This window comes from Nilaparvata lugens, chromosome 4, assembly GCF_014356525.2.
Source record: "Nilaparvata lugens isolate BPH chromosome 4, ASM1435652v1, whole genome shotgun sequence".
NCBI lineage: Eukaryota > Metazoa > Arthropoda > Insecta > Hemiptera > Delphacidae > Nilaparvata > Nilaparvata lugens.
Window position 1 is genome coordinate 55,996,111 of NC_052507.1, and position 23,268 is coordinate 56,019,378.

Consider the following 23,268-nt stretch of genomic DNA (forward strand, 5'->3'; position numbering starts at 1 on the left):
TTATTTTTGATAAATTTGTTCTTATATTTACTATTTTTTGCTTGTTGCTTCAAATATATATCTATATTTATTTATTTGTTGATTTTTTTCTGTGTAATATATATATCAAATTTTTATGGTGTATCCTTTATTTGTTTCCCCACTTCCATGCATAACCAATCTCATTTTTATTTATCTCGTTACCAGTATTGAAATATTAATGAATTTACCATCCAACTTTATTCTTCCTCGAATAGGTTGGTTTAGACAATGATATATAGCATTGATAATCAAATCTTTGGAAATAATGCATTCCAGAGATTTATATAAATTGTCCAAGAGCGATGAATTGCGGGAGCTTCTGGGTGAGCCTATAAGAGTTTTGTCTAATTTGTATTCTAAGAACCACAACCAGAGTTGTATAATTCCTTATTCTTGCTTCACCAACTGCAGCCAAGCCAGGCAAACGTTATTGACAAAAATAATGTCAGACCATTTATGTGTATTGATATCAATTTGTGCCTATCCGATTGGTATCCATGGATACCTATTGATGTGCATTGGCCCAAATACTCATTGATATCAATACATTTTTTTTATCTCTATTGATCACTTCCACTAGGGTCACCTTATCTTGGACTTTGTCACCTATAAATTTGGAAGAAGAATAGCACAAGGACAACCTTATTATTTCATCTTCTATAATGTTATTGCATTAGTGTCATTTGCATTGTGAATTGTCACAATGTATATTGTAACTAGTGAGGAGAATGGAGTTTAGGGCTAGTTTTAAAGACACTAGGTAATCTCTTGATGAGATCTCTTTGCTCAACAAGCGGGCCAGCCAGTGAGCTACTGCTCAACAGTGCCGCACATCCTTACCCCCTCCTTATCAGCTACTGAGGGAGGCTCGTAAAGAGCTAGTAGGAGGAAGTCTAGTGCAGGTGTCCAGAGCAAGCTGTTGGCAGAGAACCAGTGAAGGAAGCAGTGCGCAGCTAGCAACATAGTACAGCTCATATCCTGAGTGTACTCCAACTCCTTCGACTACTAGGAGTTGTATCTGAGGTTAACTGGAGTTAATCAAAGGCACTGGAAGCTCCGAGATTCAGCACTCACAGCGGGGTGAGTGTTGTTCAACCACTTCGACAACTTTTGGCAGCAACTTGCCTGTTTCAACCAGTGGCAACAGGTCAGGTTTTGGCTAAAGCCTGACTAGACCCTGGTACATCCTCGTGAGGACCAGGAAAGGTAGGAGAACCTCAAGTAAGGCTCAGGAAGGCCTTTCTCGACCTCGAGACACGTTCCTGCCCGCAGGAAATAGCTGGTGACCGAAGTTAGGGACCCGGTGACTGACAGCGACGGCAAGTGTAAGGGACTTTTCTATCTTGCTATTTCCAATGGTGAAAGCAAGAGGACCTCGAGAAAGGCTTGGGAAGGCCTTTCTCGACCCCGAGACACGATCCTAGTTGCAGGAAATAGCCGGTGCCCGAGGTTAGGGACCTGGTAACCAGTAGTGATGCCTGGTGCAAGGGCTCTCATACCTTGCTATTTCGACCTAAAATAGCAAGAGGACCAGTTGTGATGCCTGGTGCAAGGGCTCCTATACCTTTCTATTTCGTCCTAGAATGTCAGGAGGTCCTCAAGTAAGGCTTGAGAAGGCCTTTCTTGACCTCGTGATGCGATCCTGGCCACAGGGAATAGCTGGTGCCCAAGGTTAGGGACCCGGTGACCAACTACAGCAACCAGTTCTGAGCTAGTGGCAGTAGGGGTTTTGTGCTGATTGAGCATCAATTTAACACCAAGGTCAAGGTCAAGGTCAATGTTGAGAGATGTTATCTCAACCACCGCGCCACCCCGACTGAATTCTCTGTTGGAATGAGCCCTGTATTTATAGACCAGGGAGGAGATTTCTACAGCAAGAATTTCTATTAAACACTCAGGAACATATTTTATTAGGGGGGCGTGGCCTAATTCAATCCCCTCCCCCACACCCCTAAAAGGTGTGGCCTAATTAAATTTCCACCTTCCTAAGAGGTGTGGCCTAATACCATTATTTTTTCCTACTAGGTATAAAACCAAAAGTCAAATTCAAATTCAAGTCAAATTCAAGGACAAGGTCAAGGTCAAATTCAAGGTCGAGGTCAAGGTCAATGATGATCCTCACTTGTATGAAAATGTGAACCTAGTTATTTTTATTACAAAAATAACGAAGAACCTGTTGATGTTATAAGAAATACAGGAATAACTTTTTTTAGTAAATTTAATAACAAATTGATAAACATATCATTTATCAAGATATAATGAATATTAATTGAGATATGAAATCTTCAGTGATTGGAGATTTCTTCAAGCAGAGATCAGAGATTGGAGATTAACAGAGATTTGATACTGTATGAATCAATCAATAAATAGATGAATAAATGAATATATACATGTTAAAAAATGTAATTGATAAAAATGAACAAGAAGAAAATACCATTGTTGAAGAAAATGAAACGGAAGAAGGTTGTGTCTTGATCAGGAATAATTGGATCTATATTGAACAAAGCAATTGACTTACTACCTGATGAACTTCATATCCCTGGCTACAATTTTTGTGGCCCTAGCACAAAACTTGAAAAAAGATTGAAGAGAGGTGATAAAGGAATAAATAAACTTGATGATGCATGCCGGGAACATGATATAGCTTATAGCAATCCTAATCAGAATAGAACAGAAGCTGATAAGAAACTAGCTGCCCTGGCTTGGGAAAGAGTCAAATCACCTGATGCTAGCCTTGGAGAGCGCTCATCAGCATACTTGGTAACAAACCAATTGAATGCCAAGACTAAATTTGGTGGTGGGTTTTTTCTGAGACCCTACAAAGGGTGTGGGTTGTTTCTGAAACCCTACAAAGGGTGTGGGTTGCAAAAGAATAAGAAAGAAACAATAAAGAAGAGAGTGAATCAGAAGAGGATACAAGAGACATTGAGGAAAATTCTAAAGAAAAACACCATTCACAAACATTGAAATAATAGAGTATTATGCAAGAGAGCTTGAATTACCACTACAAGGTGTCTACATGAGAGATAGTCTACCAGAAATACCACTCAAAGATCTAGAAATTGGTGTAATCAATTTGGATGATGAAAGCAGTACAGGAAGTCATTGAACATGTTATATTAAATGTAACAATACATGTGACTATTTCGATAGTTTTGGAAATTTGAGTCCTCCACTTGAATTTATGGCTTATATGAAAGATATAAAAATACATTATAACTATAAGAAGTATCAAGAAATCGATGACAATTCAATAGTATGTGGTCATTTATGTTTATTGTGGTTGTATAAGAAATATATTCTCATTAACAGCAAATCAAAATCCACTGGTAAGTGATATTTTTCCACCAGTACAACTGGAAACATCTAGCAGATATGAAGTAGCCCCAATAGATCTATATACATACAATACAATTCCAAATATTGAAAACAATATCAATGATAAGTTTAGCTATAATGGAAAACAAGTGAAAATACCAGTAGGGTCTCATGAATTGGATGATATAGTAGATTATATACGAAATAAATTATCTCTTACAAGTGGTCAACTGAAAATCAAAGCTAATAATAATAAACTACAGTGTGAGTTATATGCAGATAGAGAACACATGAAGCTAGAAGCTAATGAATGGCACATATCTACAAAACCAGTTCACATTATGCGTGTGAATAGCCTTGGAGTAGAATGTAATATTGCAAAAGGATCTTATGATAATGGTAGTGAAGGTCACATATTGTATGAGTTCTATACAACTGTACCACCAGGTTTCAAAATAATTATATCTCCAAAAACTGTAGTGTACCTACCAATCAGTACAAACCGAATAGGTCACATTCATGTGAAACTAATGGATCAAAATAATGAATTGATCAATTTCCGAGGAGAAACTATAACTGTTCGTTTACATGTAAGAAAATCATCAACTATATAAAAATAATGTTGATATTCTCAAGAAGTGGAAATAATAATAATACAATGATAAATCAACATAAACTCACACCCAAAAACGTTAAACTATTACAAAGATTAGGATTTATTGTATATAATAAAAATAAGAGTAGAAATAATTATAATGTCTCATCCAAAAGATATGAATACTATTGATACAATATTCAATGTCTCAGAAAAACCAAACTTTGATGAGAGTATAACAAAGTTTGAATATCATACACACACTCCTTATGCATCTCAAACATTCAACCATAATGATGAAATATGTATAAATTTGAATGCACAATACTTCCCCTATGACAATATAATGGGAAGCAAACACTTGCTCTATCATATGTTTAGTAGCTTCCCACATGCTTACCATCCACATACTAACAGTAACAATCTTACTTCAATATCATATAATATATTCATTGAAAAGGCTGCACTGATAGTAGTCAAAATGAATTGTTGAAATCTGGTGCACTAGATGTTAAACTTACATTTGAAACTAATGAAAATATACCTGATAAAACCTCTGCCCACTGTCTAATTTTTTATGATAATGTGTATGAATACACGCCATTGAGTGGTATGGTTAGGAAAGTAATGTAGAAGATTACAATAATTATAAAACCTTATAATAGAGAATTAATTAAAGCATCAAACTGGAAAATTTTTCATGAAAATTAATAGAGAGAATAATTAATTTCAGGCCTCTACAAGGTTTTAATATTATAACTGAAGAAATACAGAAATAATTGATAATTCTAAATATTTTTCTTACAAATATACACCTACCTACCTACCTACCCACCAACCTACCTACCTACCTACCTACCTACCTACCTACCTACCCACCTAGCTAGATAGTGATCTCACCCTCTTGGTAGCAGCATGCTCATCATCACACCTCCTTTTACTGTTCTGAATATCTTTATGTCCCCAAGCCAATGTATTTATACGATCATTTCTTAAGAATCTTTTATCATCATAGGGCCTAAGAGCAACCTTCTCCTGGTTTTCAGTTGTGACAATATGTAGTTTACTTACAATATGTACAGATTTTATTGTATGTTCAACACCTTCAAACAAACATTTTTTGTACAACTTGAATTGTAATTGGTTTCTCTGAGCACTCTTTGGAACACCCTTGGCCACCTTCTTCTCTTCACAGTAAGAGAATATAAATGAGTACATTTTTGCTTTTAATCCTATAAATTCAGTTATAATTCTGCCACCATTCTCATCTTTAAATTTACCAATTACTTTTTTATTCTCCTCATTATAACATGGGTGATTTCTAGGAAAGTTTGATGTGTCAAATGAATGTTTATATTTTCTAATATCTTCCTAAATATCTTCAGTCTATATCACATAGATAAAACTATCAGTATCAGACACCAAAACTTTACATTTGTCTTTGAATATATTCTTGATTCGATTGTAATGGAAATCATACATTACATTTTTGCTGTGTTCCAATATTACAGCACCAACAAAAATTGGTTTGTTCAATATAACTTCAATTTCATTCAAGCACACACCAGTAACATTCTCATCATATGGGAACCAATTTTTTACTCTTGGCTTGGAGATGATTCTGTCTAGTTTCTCTTCATCTATTACAATTTCAAAGTCTGTATGGTTTTTAACATTCATGAGAGTGCGGCCATAACAACTATTATTAATCAACTTGTAAAGGGTTCGATCGAAATCATTATCTGCTACTGTCCTTGATTGTGTATTCATATCAATGAAAGGTTTCATCCATCTACTTTGTTAGAATTTAATACCTCTGTGTACTTTTTTCAACACCATACCCAATTCTAAGTAGAGTTTTAGATTATCAGAATATATTACATATTCTTCTTCGTTTGTGAATGTTGTTATTAGTTTCTCATATCTACCAGTAGGTGGTGTTTCTTTCAAGGGTGCTAGAGGGAAACAATTGTGTGTGCTTTGAAGGTGAGAGGGCTATTCCAGGTCCACTTCCAATATGTACCCTAAACTTGAATCAGTTATTTTTTGAGGATCAAATTCTTCTATTTCTCTTTCACTCATCCATTCAAATTTTGAATGTGGAAGATTTCCAGACATACCCACAGCATACAAACTATTACAATCCCAATAGATTATGTATGTTCCTGGCTCATTTATGTTGAAATTACTCATATATCTATTGTTTGCTTTTGCATATCTCTTAGGAATGACACTTATCCCCCCTCTTATTCCTTTTTCAAAGAATAGGTGCATATCAATATCAGTCAAGAGTTCAAGCTCTACTCCTGTAATATTCATCTATTATAATTATTCAATTATTAAATAATTATTTTTGTTTGAAATTATTTAATAATGAATAAAATTATTATTTAATTATTCAATTATTTGATAATTATTTTTGTTTGAAATTATTTAATAATAAATAAAATTATTATTAAATTATCAATCTATTATGATCATTCAATCATTCAATAATTATTTTTGTTTGAAATTATTTAATAATAAATTTAATTATTATTTGATTATTTATGTGTTATAATTATTCAATTATTTAATAATCATTTTCTATTATTATTCAATTATCAGACCTATTCAAACATGTTTGAAGATGGTATACAAAAAACCGTGGCAACTGGATTTTGATGCTGATAAAATTACTATAAATACGGGGCTCATTCCAACAGAGAATCAGCTGGGGCGGGGTGGTGGTTTAGATAACATCTCTTGACTGGAGAATATCCAGTAGTTGTTTATTCTCCCACTACCCTTGCACTGGGTGGACTCAATTTATTAGTTCTAGATTGGTTTCACATTAGATTGGATTTGATTGCAATAGATGGATTTAATACCTCTTGACTGGAGAATATCCAGTAGGTATGAGATCTCTTATTGCATTGGGAAGAGTGTGAACTTCTCTTGCTAGAGAATATCTAGTGGTTGTTACTCTCTCCCTCAGTTTTACTTGCAGTAGATATTTTATCCAAGTGGGGATCATCATAGACCTTGACCTTGAATTTGACCTCAATCCTGTTCTGTATAACATTATCAATTAATTTCCACAGACCTGTTCAAACATGTCTGTTATCAATCCCCTCAATTTTCACAGACCTGTTCAAACATGTTTGTGGAACTGGATAAAATTACTATAAATACCGGGCTCAATCCAACAGAGAATTCAGTCGGGGCGGGGTGGTGGTTGAGATAACATCTCTCAACCTTGACCTTGACCTTGACCTTGACCTTGGTGTTAAATTGATGCTCAATCAGCACAAAACCAAGAAGAAGAGGAAGAAGAAGGAGAAGAAGAAGGAGAAGAAGAAGAAGAAGGAGAAGAAGAAGGAGAAGAAGAAGAAGAAGGAGAAGAAGAAGGAGAGGAAGATGATACTCTCTCTCTCTCTCTCTCTAGAAGAAGAGGAAGAAGAAGGAGAAGAAGAAGAAGAAGAAGAAGGAGAAGAAGAAGAAGAAGGAGAAGAAGAAGGAGAAGAAGAAGAATAAGGAGAAGAAGAAGGAGAGGAAGATGATACTCTCTCTCTCTCTCTTGTCATGCTCTAGTTAGAAGGAGAGGAAGATGATACTCTCTCTCTCTCTCTTGTCATGCTCTAGTTAATATAGTCATGGCTAATTACATTCAGTCATGCTCAATTACATTTAGTCATGGTCTATTTGATGATTAATAGTAGAGAGAGAGATATGTGTGAGAGAGAGAGGCAATCTACTGACAGATTCAAGTGAAACGAACTTCTTGTGAAATGAATATCTTACTCTCAGATTTAACTGAAACATGTTCTTGACAATGGGTTGTACACACAACGAACACTGCCAGATTTAAGTGAAACGAACTTCTTGTGAAATGAATATCTTACTCTCAGATTTAACTGAAACATGTTCTTGACAACGAGTTGTACACACAACGAACACTGGCAGATTTAAGTGAAACGAACTTCTTACTGTCATAAATTCTAGATGTACTTGACAACTAGGATGAGATTTTATCATTCTTCCAAGAATATATGTCCAGCAGTAACATTCAAATCCCATCTTTTCAAAACTCTTTATGTGTCAAGCATAGTTGAATATTCTTTGGAAGAATAATAGTGAATTCAAAGTTCTTTTCTGAATCTATATTGATATAAATCATTCTCACCAAATCTTACATTCTTAACATATTATCAAACTGAAAAACATTGTCATTTCTTGTTGTAGTTTTCACAACACTATGTAGCAACGTTTGCTTACCGTGAGACAACCTTGGGCGTTATCATTACGCACCAATTCTGCTCTTGGCTGATGATTAACATGTTTCAAAATTTCACTTCAGAGAGCTTACAAGGACGAATGCTGTTGCGGTCTAATTCAATACTTGACTATTGTCACGTTTTGCAATTTTAGTTCACATAGCTTACAAGGACGAATGCAGTTCCGGTCTAATTCAATACTTGAGTATTGTCACGTTTTTGCAGAGTTCACAAGGACGAATGCATCTCTGTTCTAATTCATCTCAAATTCGAGCATTAACACGTTTCGTACATAATCTTGTTTCAGCTTGGAAAAATGCATGTGAACGTTGAAATAGAATGTAGCTATTTCTCCCAAGCAATTTGCATAGTGAAAATCGGTTAAAGATTGATATGATCCTAACTTTAGGGTTTTAGAACATCGGCGTAGATACTTAAACCCATCTTATCGGTGATTAAATCACCTACTTGATCTTCTGTCAAATTATGCGATTTCGCCTCAATCCAATTCATATGGAAACTAACTTTAGCATAATTCCGTACTATTTGGTATGCTATTCGATGTATAAATAAAGTGAGATAATCGGTGAATGCAGCTGAACATTGTAATCTTGTCACTTCATCATTCTCTGTATTTTTAATTGAAGTTGCTATTTCCTCACGAATTGATTTGAGTGTAGCTTGTAATTCATCTTTCTTAATAAATGCTTGCATTTCACTACTCAGATCATTTTTCAATACATAAGTTTCGCTAAACGTAGTTAGCAATGTATTCAAATCGTTTTTTGAAACAAATTGTTCAATCCCCTCCATAAGATTTGTCTTTATCGTATTAGTCATTGCAGATAATCGATCTTCTAACTCTTGTTTTGTTATAACAATGTTATTCAATGCCTGCACAGTTTTATCCAAATATTCCTTATCAACCGATAATGAATGAGTTTCATTTACTCTAGTAAAAAGTTCTGTGCTAAGCTGTTTCAATCTGGTATTTAGATAATTTCTATCTAATACTTGCAAATCTTTAATCTTGTCTGAGATAACTTTCAATTTCTCATCCAAATAATTCTTGTCAACTTTATTATCGTTGATCGTATTCAAGTGCGATCTGAATATCTCTGTTGTTGATTTGAGATCATGAAGAGAATTCTCCAAATTGATAGATTTCTCTTTAAGTCCCCTATCGATATTGTCAGATAACTGTTGTAATGTACTGAAGATGTGTTCCTTTTCGATCTTGTTCAATCCAATATTCTTAACTATATTAGATAATTGTGAATCTAAATACGAATGCAGAGATTCACTAACACCCTGTTGATTAATTGCCTGTATTATTCTCTCACTAAAACTGGTAAGATCTGGTTCATTCCATACAATGTCTTTCTTCGCAGCGACTCTCTCGCTTTTACCTCCGAATCTGTGCACGCTCATTCTGCAACTAAACAATAATTTTACCTTCACGCAATTCCTCTATAATTGATGCAATCTCAACATCATGAGCTGAGTGCCCAGCAAGTTTTGATGATTTTAATAAATGAAGTCTCTGAACCAATTCGTCATAGTTGTCATAATATTGGTAAATTCTATTGCTAGAAGTATTTTTTGCAAATTTCAATAACCCAGAACCTCTCTTACTTGTTTTTTTAACAGGAAACAGCATTTGAATTAAGCGAGACTTTACACCACTGTTACGTTTCACATATCCTCGTCTATCCAAATGAACTTTTGTTATTGATAAAATCTTCTTGTATTTATTTAGATCTTTTTCATCAAAGAGATATGAATTTGGTCTTTGCGCAAATAACAGTTCTAATAGTCCATGTGTAATTCGGAATTTTTCGTTATCAATATAAAAGAAGTAGTTATCAAAGCTAACAACCATCTCACCCATAAAATATAATTTTCGGTCAGAATCGTAGGAAATTCCATAAGGAATCGAGTTATCCAATTTTTCACTATGAAATGTATACAAATATTGTGCAAGCACTTGATTCTTTATCTTCTTTATTTTGCCGCTTGTATCACTCTCAAGCCTAGTTGAATTAAATATACTTGATTCGTTCATGCTTAGATCTTTTTCAGCTGCTGATGGTGATGCAACTTCTATTGTTTCATCATCATCATCATGTTTTTCTCCCAATTCCATACTTTCGTCTTCTTCTTCTTCTCGTTCCTCCTTTTTTGGTATGAAACTCTGATCAGAGTGGTGAGAAGATTTAGTTTTCCCCATTTCAACTAAAGGTGTGATAATCGGTTTAAAAAGTTTTTCTCTGTAATTGTCAGATTGCTTTTCAAAATGTACAATGCTTCTATGTTTATCTCTAATAACTTTCCTCAATTTCTTAATCTTATCGATTAGAGCAACACTAGCGTTTTGTCTTCTACGAGACATCCTCATTCTTTCACTGCTACTCACTCTCTACTGAATGTCAATAAAGTTATCCAGACCCTGTCTATATTTTCCACTATTAGCTGTACATTCGGTCATAATAGTAAGAAAACTATGCTTCTTAGAATTCCACACATTTGAACACAATTTACTGAAATCTCTGAAGCAAATATCTTCACCCACATAGTCTCTATGTATTAATTTGAGTGATAATTGATCAATTTTGAATATAACAATCATATTTGCATTATCTCTGGTGAAATGTTTTTGTGTTGCACCATAACTTTGAATTAAATATGCTGTATCAATATTACGATGTCTACCCATAGTAAAATAATCTCTTATTTGAGGTGTGTGACTAAGTTGTAAATCGTCGAATATGACAAGAGAAAATTGTTGAATTTTATTCGGGTGGAGAATTCTCTCGGGAATATCATTGACATGAAATTCAATACCTTTCATTTTTGAAAAGACTTTTCTTAAAAACAAGTACTTATCTTGATATTGGCTTTTAGTATTTAAATAAATATGTTTAAATCTCAATCCATTTTTGGAAAAAATCAAGTTGAACAATAAATTCGTTTTACCGCATGCAGACGGGCCTACGATGAGAATTCTAGCGTTATGCGGTATCAATGTACCATTCTTACACCATACAGGCTTTTCCTCTTGTGCAATTAACTTATCGAAATTTACAATGTCGAGTTTGTTCATGTTGAGAAAGTGAGATATACAAACAGAACTGTTTCATGTGTCTGGTTCACTCGGTAATGAAGCGTTTCTAGGTGACTAGATGTACTCACCCATTCAACATCTAGTCACCTTGTGCCACATGCTACTAGCACTTCTCTATGACAAAAATGAGAAATGAAAGAGCGAACATTCAATTCAAGTTGTTTTTATTTAAAAAACACACACAATGTAAAGAATATTACAATGATTATCATTGGTGTGGATAGATAATGTACATTATTTACATCATATGATCTTACTCTAATTATTCACAACAAATGTGGATAGATAATGTACATTATTTACATCATATATGATCTTACTCTAATTATTTACAACAAATGTGATTCGATAAAATTATACCATGTGATCTTACTCTAATTATTATTATTTACTCTAATAAGTTCTCTCGATTTATGAATGATGGTTGTGGAAATCCAATCCATTTCACAAGCAACTTATCCTTATCTCGTCTCAATATTTTTTCTATCAAATAAACATTTCTTTCAGATTCATTCAAAAGCGTTTTTTTAATTTCTTCTTGATAAAACCTACCCTGTATTATCTCACCACTAAGATCTTCTAATGAGTAAGTGATAGGTCTTGTGGGATGTATGCTCACAATTCGGAAATATTCGGATGACCAATTCATTAGATATTTTTTATCAAATATCTGTTTCTTTTTAGAAATTCTCACAATATCACCTAGCTTATATTTTGGTTTCAACACTTTTAATTTGAATCGTCTATTAAATGCAGAGTTTAGTGATTCTAAAACACGTTTACGATGTTTTTTAGTTACATCTTTAGGTCGCATTCCAATGCTACTGTGTACTGTATTGTTATAATCATCTACAATATTTTGTAAGTTATTAACCCAGTTTTTACTCCCACGTTCAGTTAAAGATCGATATATTTTTGATTTTATTGTACGATTAAATCTCTCAGCGATACTAGCTTTCTTATCAGTAAAAACAGAATAATGCTTGATATTATACTTATCTAACAAATCTTTCACATGCTTATTAAAATACTCCTTCCCTCCATCTGTCTGGAAAAAACGCATATGTTATTCTTACAAATAATGGGTTCGAGTGCATTATAAACACTTTGTGCAGTCTTATTCTTTAAAGGTATACAATAAGCGTACTTAGTAAAACAATTAATAACAACTAAAATATAACGATATCCTTTATTGAATTTAGATAAGCTACCCATCTCAATCAGATCTGATTGATATAAATCGTTCTCATTCTTCAACTCATATCTGCGTGTGGGGTAATTTACACGTGCAGCAGAGTGAAGCTCTGCTGCTAATTTTGCTCTAATATTACTCATTCTTCTTCTTTGTGTGAAGACACGCTTGAAACAGAATTCGATGTGTTGGTCACTAGCTCGTTACACACACACTGATCTGTGCCATCAGTTTGCTATTTTGTAGTGACCGAATGGTAATGTATCGATTCCGTTCTCTGCAATAAAGCGCTTGTCATCGAACGGGCTTAAACAAACCTTTGCGCATTCAATTTGATGCATGTTATGATTGAAGGATCTCAACATATTACATTTTTCTATATGTTGGCATCGTTCAATCAAACATTTCTTATACAAGTCAAAACTAAGTTTTCTATTTTTCACATGTGTCTTCACACCTTTTGCTACACACTTATTTACAGTTTCCTCCTTCTCATTATTTACAAGATATGAATATAATTTCGCCCGTAATCCCAGAAAAGATTTTAAAGGAAATGAAGCTGCCTCATCCTTAAATTTCCCTACAACTTTATTCCTCTCATTGGAGAAGCATTCGTGCTCAGCTGGGTAATTTGAAGTGTCAAACAATTCTAGATTTTCTCTTATCAGTTGGTAGACGTCGGGTGTCTCCAATGATAAGAGGAAGCTATCTGTATCAGTCATACAGAGCTGGATGCGTTGCCATGGTATGATTTTTTGCAATTTACAATAGAAAAAATCATACATGTGTAGTTTACTCAAATCCAGGATGCAGAAACCTGAATAGATTGGCTTATTCATTTTTAGTTCCAACTTTCGCGAGAAAACCGCAATCACATCCGAACTTATTATCTGCCAGCGTTTACATAGGGGATTTGAAATGTACTTATCTAGACGCTTGGCGTCTGTGATAATTTGAACATTACATTGATGCCGATTTCCCTGTATCGATTTTCCGAAGCATAAGTTACTCATCTGTTTAAAGAAAGAGACTTCAAATTTATTTTTCGCGGCTTGCCTATTACAGGTATTGAACTCAATGTAGTTCTTCAACCAAGGCGATTGGGAAAAGCTAATGACGCGATGTACCTTTGTTAATTGCAATCCGAGTTGAAGGTACAGTTTCAAATTCATGTAATGAACAATGTACCTCTCTCGATCAAAAAGTGTGTTCATGAGTTTTTTAGTCAGAGTTTGACCGTTCTCATTGGTTTGGTACTCGGAGAACAATTCGCTAGGAGGAATTTGATGAAGTGGAGCGAGAGGGAAATTGGCATGCATATCATGTAACTCCTGTGGGTACTTGAGATCACATTCAATTACATAACCAGTTTCTGATTCACTCTCCAAATTTGTAAAGTCAAGAGCATGGATTTCTTCCTCTGAGAGGAACTTGAAATTTCCATAAGGTAAGAATTGATTCATAGAGTGCGCATACAAAGAATTACAATCTATATAAAGCAAATAGTTACTTGGTTTTGTGGGATCGTATGTGTCAGGGATGTGTTTGTTATTGGCTTCGCAATAACGCTTGCCAATAAACGAAACACCACCGCGCATTCCTGATTCAAACAATAGATGTATATCGGGATCGCTAATCAATTGGAGTTCAACCCGGGTGAACTTTAACATACAATTCCAAGTGTAATGAGCAAGCGAAAGAAAATGAGTCACATCGAGGCCATATGACCTAAAAAGCGTTGACCTCATTTCTTCGAAAACCTCAACTAATAGCATGACGTCTAGGCACAGATAGAAATCATGATACTCGCCGAGAGATTTCAACTTGAATGTTGAGAACACTCTTTGTGCATGCTCATATTCTTTGGGGGAGAGGGGTGTATCGTTAAGATCATTATAAAAACATTCTATCGGAGGGAGAGAAGTCTCAGCGAATTTTTCAGGGCAAGATATGTACGAATAGGGATATACTCCTTTTTTCAACAAGAGTTGCCTTTGTTCGAGATCGGGGTCATTAAATACTGAAAACAGTCGTTTGAACTTCGATTCCATATCTGTACTATCTACCAAGTTGCGCACTAATACTTCTAAAGATTCATTCATAAATTTATATGAATCTAAAAACTTGATTTTTCCCACTGTCAATGTCAAAAATCTTTCTGATGTATTGGCGATACAGGAAATTTCTTTTTTACATTTTCCGAGAGCTTTTAGAATAAAATGACTGTCAAATCCGCTAAAATTATGGAAGTAACAGCTAATCGTATCGTCAGTTCGAGTATTTAAATTACACGACACATGAGCAGCACACAAAAACTTTCCATTTTCATGTGCATGATGGCGTACCTTTGTGTCTGTTTCGGTAAAAACTTCATCGCAAAGGCCGCACTTATCAGCGTTTTGAAATTCGCGTTGCTGACGTTCACTTAAATGCTCCATCGGAATTTCACATTTTATATCTGCACTCAATAAATCGCCCAGTTCGATTATTTCCTTGAGAAATTTCTCCATGATCTTTTCATTGATATTACTCGATCTATAGAGTACTGGGCCGTACGCGATATCTCCATTCACATCAATTACAACGAAACAATACCCGCACGGAATATGACGCGCCGTTTTCTTGGTGTAACTTCTGGTAATAGGTACATCCTCAGATTCATTACCATCCATATTCACAACAAATGTTTCCAAATCCGCGTAGATTGTATACTTTTTCTTCAAAGTCGAACCGAGTTTTCTAAATTTGATTGTCTCACCACGTTTTGGGTATGAAGTTCTCTGAGACTGGAACTTTGAACAAAGCTCTAGATGTCTCATCAAATTTGCTTTCCCATCCCGGTTTACTCTTTTGTCTGATGTAAATCTGTGAAAACAGAAATTACAAACATCTACTTGATGAGCATTTTTCGAAAGGTGAGAAAGAAGACGCGACAATCCGTTTTTCCCGTTCGCGGTGTTAATTAAACAAAAATGAGTTTTTCCTGCATCGCCTTTCAACATTAAAAGATTAATTTGGTATTTACGCGTACGGAATATGCTTGTTCGATAGGGGAAAAACTTTTTGTTGTCATACGCGATAACATGAATTGCGATGTCTGTATTGAGAATTTCAAATTTCTTTATGTCGCGATCGGTGGTTGGGAAATTAACTCCGCGAGTGTTCAGCCTGTGAGCAAATTTGCTCAAATATTTCACCGTTAAGTGACTGTTATTCGGTTTCTGGTGAAAATAGGCTAGAACACTCCACAGAAAACACTTTTTATCAGAAAGATTTTTGATATTGATAACACATTTCTTATTGTTGATGAACTGGGGTGTTTGAATATAACTGCTTGTGTATATTGGATTATATCTAATCACATTTACATCAAGCGAGTCGATCTTCTTCAACACCCACCCACTCCCAAATCGAACAAAGTTATCGAATGAACTTAAAATTTTCCTAACTGCTAACATAAATTGTTCATTCAATTCGTCATAACTCTCCAAGACATTCATGCCTATGGCCGAGTAGCTATGAAGATTCACAATGGATGAAACAGCTTCGGATTCCTCTGATTCTAAAACTACCATCTTATACAATAATACATTTAATACTAAAAACCATTTAACATTTCCTTCGAAACGTGCAGCGTGTTCTCTTATTATCTCGAAAACACGAGCTTTCGAGTTTTGAAGCACATTTTCAATGTCAGGTGCTACGTTTTCGAAGGAAATGCGATGGCGAATTGCTCGCGAACTCACGCCTCCAACCCTGTGTTCTCTGCTATGCTCCATCTCTGCTACTAGCGGGTTACTGAAAACAAACAAAGAATATATTACTATGGCACAGAATTAGATATAAAAACAAGTAAACATTAATCTAAAAATCAGTTGTGATTTAACAAGCTGCAAGTACAGTGCAAAAAATGCTATCACAGGATCAGATTTTCATGCACGAACGATTGAGGTTATTAACATTTGATAATCGTTGGAAATTAGAATCGAGTCTGTTGTCACCTCAAAATATGGCTAAACAGGGTTTTAAATTTGTGCGAGCACCTGACGTTGTTCAATGTGTGTTTTGTTCAGTATATTTAGAAAATTGGTTGGCAACAGACGATCCTAGTAAGGAACATGAACGATGTAGTCCAAATTGTGGATGGCGCAAAGAAGATAATATTTCATGTGAAGAGGAGAATTTCGATAATAATATTCTACGACAATATGAAGAACGAGTTTTAACTTTCCATCGTCCAGAACCATTCAAGCTCTCGGTATTTATTAATAGAGCAGACTATTTTGCAATAAATGGATACTTTTTGCATGAGAAATCATATCTGCAATGTGTATATTGCAAATATATTATTGAAAATCCTTATGAAAAAGTGATACATGTTCCATTTTGTATATATAAAAAGATGAGCTATAATGGAAAAGAAACGACAAATGATGAAAAAGAAGATGCTGTGGGAAAACAAGCTGGATATTGTACAATATGCACTCTGTTGTAATCGAGATATTAGTGATTCCTAAGTGCATTGTAGTAGTATCAGGAAAGAAGTAACTTCTGAAAAATCATGATTAGAAAAATAAAGAATTGTATCATACTTACATGCAATGAATGATGTGCTGTACTGTCTCTCTCTCTCTCTGCTTACACTAGTTCTTCATACGTCTTTCCTCCTCGAAGACTGGAGTGATTATGCAGTCTCGAACTCTGTGAAATCAACGAACATAATGAAAATCACAATAATATTGAGAAGAAATTTAGCAAGTCAACATGTGATGTTAATTATGAAAATTAATGAGGAGATTACATTCGAAATATTGTTATTCGAGATATGTGGAAGTGAGAATTCGAGTGCATTGTGAGAATTTGATATTTTTTCTCTGAATGCAACTTGCTGTACGTGTAAGAATGCATTTGTATGTCAAGGATGTGACAAGCGGGAAAATGCACTATCTCTCACTCATCCTAAAACAGAGAGAGAGGAACGAATGAGTATATAAGCGGCGGTCATTGGATTTGCCAGCTTCATTCGACCACTAGTCACGTTTCACACATATCCTCGCTATCATCATCATGGAGTCCACACGTGAGCAGTACATCCTTCCGGATACACCTCCTCAACAAGAACCATCATTCCCATCTTACTGGGCAGCGCAAGCTGCGCGGAAGAAGAAGATTCCTTCTACCAGTGCTGCTCCCCCTGCTGCTGTCGCTGCTGCATCCGACCCCGAGGAGTCGCCCCTGAAGAGACGTGGAGTCTTCGTGGAGAGAGGGATGAGCAGCGATGAGTTCATTATACCAGACACACCACCATCTCATCTAGGATGGGCACCAAAGCGTGTGCCACTAACAACAATTACCACCAACAGGCAGCAGGGGAAGAGAAAGCTGCAATTTCTGGAGGAAGAGGAGGAAACCAACTTCGTACCCTCAAAGGTTAGTTATTTCAAATATTATTAACATGTAATGTGAACAGATAATTTTAAATCTTTATATGTTGTCATCCAAAAGCTTGCTAGTATCTGATAAATTTCTTACTGAGAAAAACTAATTTCCAATGTTCACATTACATGTACTCACATTGGAGTTATTGATGAATCTGATTTGAAAGACAATTTCTTGATAACGAATATAGGAACTTAATTCAACTTTAGAGTTCAGTTAAGATGTATATTCGACTACATGAATATGATGATTACATTGATATATTCATTTGAATTGAGCATAAATTGTTTTATGAAATCAAGAAATATAATTATTTGAAGTGATTAGGTTGAATGCATGCTACTATATAAAAAGATGAGCTATAATGGAAAAGAAACGACAAATGATGAAAAAGAAGATGCTGTGGGAAAACAAGCTGGATATTGTACAATATGCACTCTGTTGTAATCGAGATATTAGTGATTCCTAAGCGCATTGTAGTAGTAGTATCAGGAAAGAAGTAAGTTCTGAAAAATCATGATTAGAAAAATAAAGAATTGTATCATACTTACATGCAATGAATGATGTGCTGTACTGTCTCTCTCTCTCTGCTTACACTAGTTCTTCATACGTCTTTCCTCCTCGAAGAATGGAGTGATTATGCAGTCTCGAACTCTGTGAAATCAACGAACATAATGAAAATCACAATAATATTGAGAAGAAATTTAGCAAGTCAACATGTGATGTTAATTATGAAAATTAATGAGGAGATTACATTCGAAATATTGTTATTCGAGATATGTGGAAGTGAGAATTCGAGTGCATTGTGAGAATTTGATATTTTTTCTCTGAATGCAACTTGCTGTACGTGTAAGAATGCATTTGTATGTCAAGGATGTGACAAGCGGGAAAATGCACTATCTCTCACTCATCCTAAAACAGAGAGAGAGGAACGAATGAGTATATAAGCGGCGGTCATTGGATTTGCCAGCTTCATTCGACCACTAGTCACGTTTCACACATATCCTCGCTATCATCATCATGGAGTCCACACGTGAGCAGTACATCCTTCCGGATACACCTCCTCAACAAGAACCATCATTCCCATCTTACTGGGCAGCGCAAGCTGCGCGGAAGAAGAAGATTCCTTCTACCAGTGCTGCTCCCCCTGCTGCTGTCGCTGCTGCATCCGACCCCGAGGAGTCGCCCCTGAAGAGACGTGGAGTCTTCGTGGAGAGAGGGATGAGCAGCGATGAGTTCATTATACCAGACACACCACCATCTCATCTAGGATGGGCACCGAAGCGTGTGCCACTAACAACAATTACCACCAACAGGCAGCAGGGGAAGAGAAAACTGCAATTTCTGGAGGAAGAGGAGGAAACCAACTTCGTACCCTCAAAGGTTAGTTATTTCAAATATTATTAACATGTAATGTGAACAGATAATTTTAAATCTTTATATGTTGTCATCCAAAAGCTTGCTAGTATCTGATAAATTTCTTACTGAGAAAAACTAATTTCCAATGTTCACATTACATGTACTCACATTGGAGTTATTGATGAATCTGATTTGAAAGACAATTTCTTGATAACGAATATAGGAACTTAATTCAACTTTAGAGTTCAGTTAAGATGTATATTCGACTACATGAATATGATATATTCATTTGAATTGAGCATAAATTGTTTTATGAAATCAAGAAATATAATTATTTGAAGTGATTAGGTTGAATGCATGCTACTATCTAATAAGTGAGAAAAAACTAATTTCCAATAGATGTCTTTGTACAATGCACAATGTGATATTAAATGATTAGAGTTCAGTTAAGATGTGTATAATTTTATTTTTGAACTGATCAAGCTTACTAGTAGTTCAGTCAAAAAATTGAATAAGATGAATATTTTGATTTCATTATTATGATGCTTACATATTATTTGCTATAATATTGAAGTGATGTGTTAAGAAAATTACTGATTTAGTTGATAGTTATATTGTGATATTAAATGATTAGAGTTCAGTTAAGATGTGTATAATGAATACTTTTTGAAATTGAACTGATCAAGCTTACTAGTAGTTCAGTCAAAAAATTGAATAAGATGAATATTTTGATTCATTATTATGATGCTTACATATTATTTGCATTTTTTGCTATAATATTGAAGTGATGTGTTAAGAAAATTACTGATTTAGTTGATAGTTATATTGTGATATTAAATGATTAGAGTTCAGTTAAGATGTGTATAATTTTATTTTTGAACTGATCAACCTTACTAGTAGTTCAGTCAAAAAATTGAATAAGATGAATATTTTGATTTCATTATTATGATGCTTACATATTATTGCTATAATATTGAAGTGATGTGTTAAGAAAATTACTGATTTAGTTGATAGTTATATTGTGATATTAATGATTAGAGTTCAGTTAAGATGTGTATAATTTTATTTTTGAACTGATCAAGCTTACTAGTAGTTCAGTCAAAAAATTGAATAAGATGAATATTTTGATTCATTATTATGATGCTTACATATTATTGCTATAATATTGAAGTGATGTGTAAGAAAATTACTGATTAGTTGATAGTTATATTGTGATATTAATGATTAGAGTTCAGTTAAGATGTGTATAATGAATACTTTTTGAAATTGAACTGATCAACCTTACTAGTAGTTCAGTCAAAAAATTGAATAAGATGAATATTTTGATTTCATTATTATGATGCTTACATATTATTTGCATTTTTTGCTATAATATTGAAGTGATGTGTTAAGAAAATTACTGATTCAGTTGATAGTTATTTGTTGCAATGAAAGAGTTTGCTTATTAATTTGATTCACTATTGGATTCTGCAAGAAATATTATTTCAATAACTGATATTACTCACTTTGTGTAGAGAATGTCTTGTCAATCTGATGATATCAAGTTGAGATTATGACAATAATCTGTTGATCACAAGTAGAGAATGTCTTGTCAATCTGATGATATCAAGTTGAGATTATGACAATAATCTGTTGATCACAAGTAGTTGATAATCTGAAACAAATTATAATAAAGTTACTAATCATAGATTTTCATTTAACAGAAACGTATGTCTGAGAACACCTCCATGGCTCCGCTACTGGAGGAGGCAGCCGCGCGGGATGATGATGATGATGATGATGAGGACTTCATCGCACTCATCAATAAGCCATCACCAAAACCGTGGATGCCTCTCCGCGAGCTGGCGGAGGATGTTCCACATACTATCATCTCAGTGCGGGAGGAAACGAACCATCATGGCAGACGAATTATTTTGAAAATTAATATCGCTTCTACGAAGAAAATCTCTGAGGTATACCTGCCTCAGAGATTTTCTTCAATAATTTCACCTTGTAAAGTTGTTAAATTTAATTCTAAGTGTAAAAATTTAGGAATAGTAGTGAAGCATATAACCGCTACATGGAGCGACATTAAGATTGTTAAAATGTAACAATCTTATTCTCATAGCATGTAGCGGTTATATGCTTCACAAGTAGTATATAATGTAAATATTGTAGTGTTTGATAATAAATTGTAATATTGTTTTTAAAAAAATTGTTCTTAATTCTCACCTGTCAAAGAAGATGTAGAATAGTACACTGTTCACGCAAGAATAGATCCTCTTGTAACCGAACACTCAATGAATGTAGAATAGTAATGCTCTTGTACAGTCAATGAGTGTTCGCTCACAAGAGAAGCTATTTTATAGTTGATGCTGCGCGCGCACGCACATGCCAGTCTTGACCTTGTTGCGAGATTCTCCTCCATCTGTTTGCGCTATACACTCACTATAGATATTGCAATCTATTTTTATCAGTATGCTTACAACACTTGAATGGAGAAGTTGTGCAATGAAGATAATCGTATGGAGAGTTTTATTTGTTCTTCTCTTTATAATATGTTGTGTGAATATGCTATTACTTTTCCATATTGCTTTGAAAAAATATGATTCAATGCAAAATGATAGTAAGAGAATATTGGAATCTATACAAAATGTACGAAATAAGATTAGGGATTTGGAAACACCTCAATTGATGCAGGAATCACTGCTAGTAAGAAATCATACATTATCTTATATCAAATCATGTGTCAATTCATCAGATGCTTCTCTCGATGTTAGTCTAAGACATTGGTATAGATTTATGATTGATGAACGTTCAATTCTTTGCAATTTCTACAAAACTTACAACATACTTAACAAGTGTGTTAATAAGACACATCATGATGATAGAAAATTGTATTCCCTATTGATTAAAACATACCAACTTTGTAGTAATATATAAAGCACATAGTGAGACAATTTCTTTGTCTCTCGATTGAGGTTAAGTGTTTGATTAATTAACCTCAGTCGATGTTCAACTATTGAGTTGAAAGGTAATGAAAAATGGTATGTAGAAGAAAGTTATCTTCTAGGAAACGAGGTAAAGGAATCTTGAGTTCGGCTAGCAAAATTGTCAAAGGTATAGCGGGTACTGCGGGGGACATTACATCAACTATTATAAATAAATTAATAAACGCATCACCTGAAATTCACCTCCCGGGGGGCTACCAGTGGTGTGGCCCTGGCACCAAGGTTAATGAAAGGTTAAAGAGGGGGGATCAAGGTATAAATTCATTAGATAGAGCCTGTAAGGTACATGATATAGCATACACTCAAAATAGTGATAATAAGTCGCGAGCGATTGCAGACAGAGCTCTTGCAAACACAGCATGGGAAATATTCAAGAATCCAAAATCATCTCTAAGTGAAAGAGCACTTAGTTATCTTGTAACAAACGTGATGAAAGCTAAAGCAGCGTTTGGCGGTGGATTGAGAAAGAAGAAGAAGAAGAAGAGCACAAGTGTTGGGAAAACTCATAGCAGCTCGATAAGGAAAAAAGCTATTGCTCAGTTGAAACAGCATATTGCAGGTAGAGGTTACTATTTGAAACCGTACCCTCCAATCTCGAGTGGTGGTCGTATTTTGATTGGGCCCAACCCCACATCCTCCTCACCATATGGTGTAAGTTTATTCCCAAAGAAAAAAAGAGTTAAAAAACGTAGAAAGACAAAGAAGGTGAAAAAATGAATATCGATGGTGAATTGTCCAATCACGATCTAATAAAATGGTGTAAATTATTACAAATTCCCCTACGAGGTGTATACATGATAGATACATTACCTAATAAAATTCTAAAAAATGAGAATTGTATTGTTAATTTAGACACTCAATCCGGACATGGTACACACTGGGTTGGTTATAAGAAACGAGGATCAAATGTTTACTATTTTGATCCAATTGGTAATTTACAACCACCTTATGAATTGAATAAATATTGGAAAAAA

The 23,268-nt window shown here is 34.6% G+C and overlaps 2 protein-coding genes across 4 annotated transcripts in view; one reads left to right on the forward strand and one right to left on the reverse strand.

Annotated features, from left to right (window-relative positions):
• Positions 1 to 23,268, reverse strand: part of LOC111053818 (gastric triacylglycerol lipase) — a 292,286-nt gene that overhangs the window by 163,556 nt on the left and 105,462 nt on the right. The window lies entirely within an intron of this gene.
• LOC120350867 lies at positions 14,715 to 21,469 on the forward strand. Its single transcript, XM_039425922.1, has 2 exons — positions 14,715 to 17,936; positions 21,008 to 21,469. Exons 1-2 carry the CDS (start codon positions 17,574 to 17,576, stop codon positions 21,392 to 21,394), a joined length of 750 nt encoding a protein of 249 aa, XP_039281856.1. The 5' UTR covers positions 14,715 to 17,573; the 3' UTR covers positions 21,395 to 21,469.

Bases quoted from the DNA above. Each gene is read 5' to 3' on its own strand.
- LOC120350867 (XM_039425922.1), top strand. From the start codon at position 17,574: ATGGAGTCCACACGTGAGCAGTACATCCTTCCGGATACACCTCCTCAA. The intron at 17,937-21,007 runs GTTAGTTATTTC...TTCATTTAACAG, and splicing joins CCAACTTCGTACCCTCAAAG to AAACGTATGTCTGAGAACAC.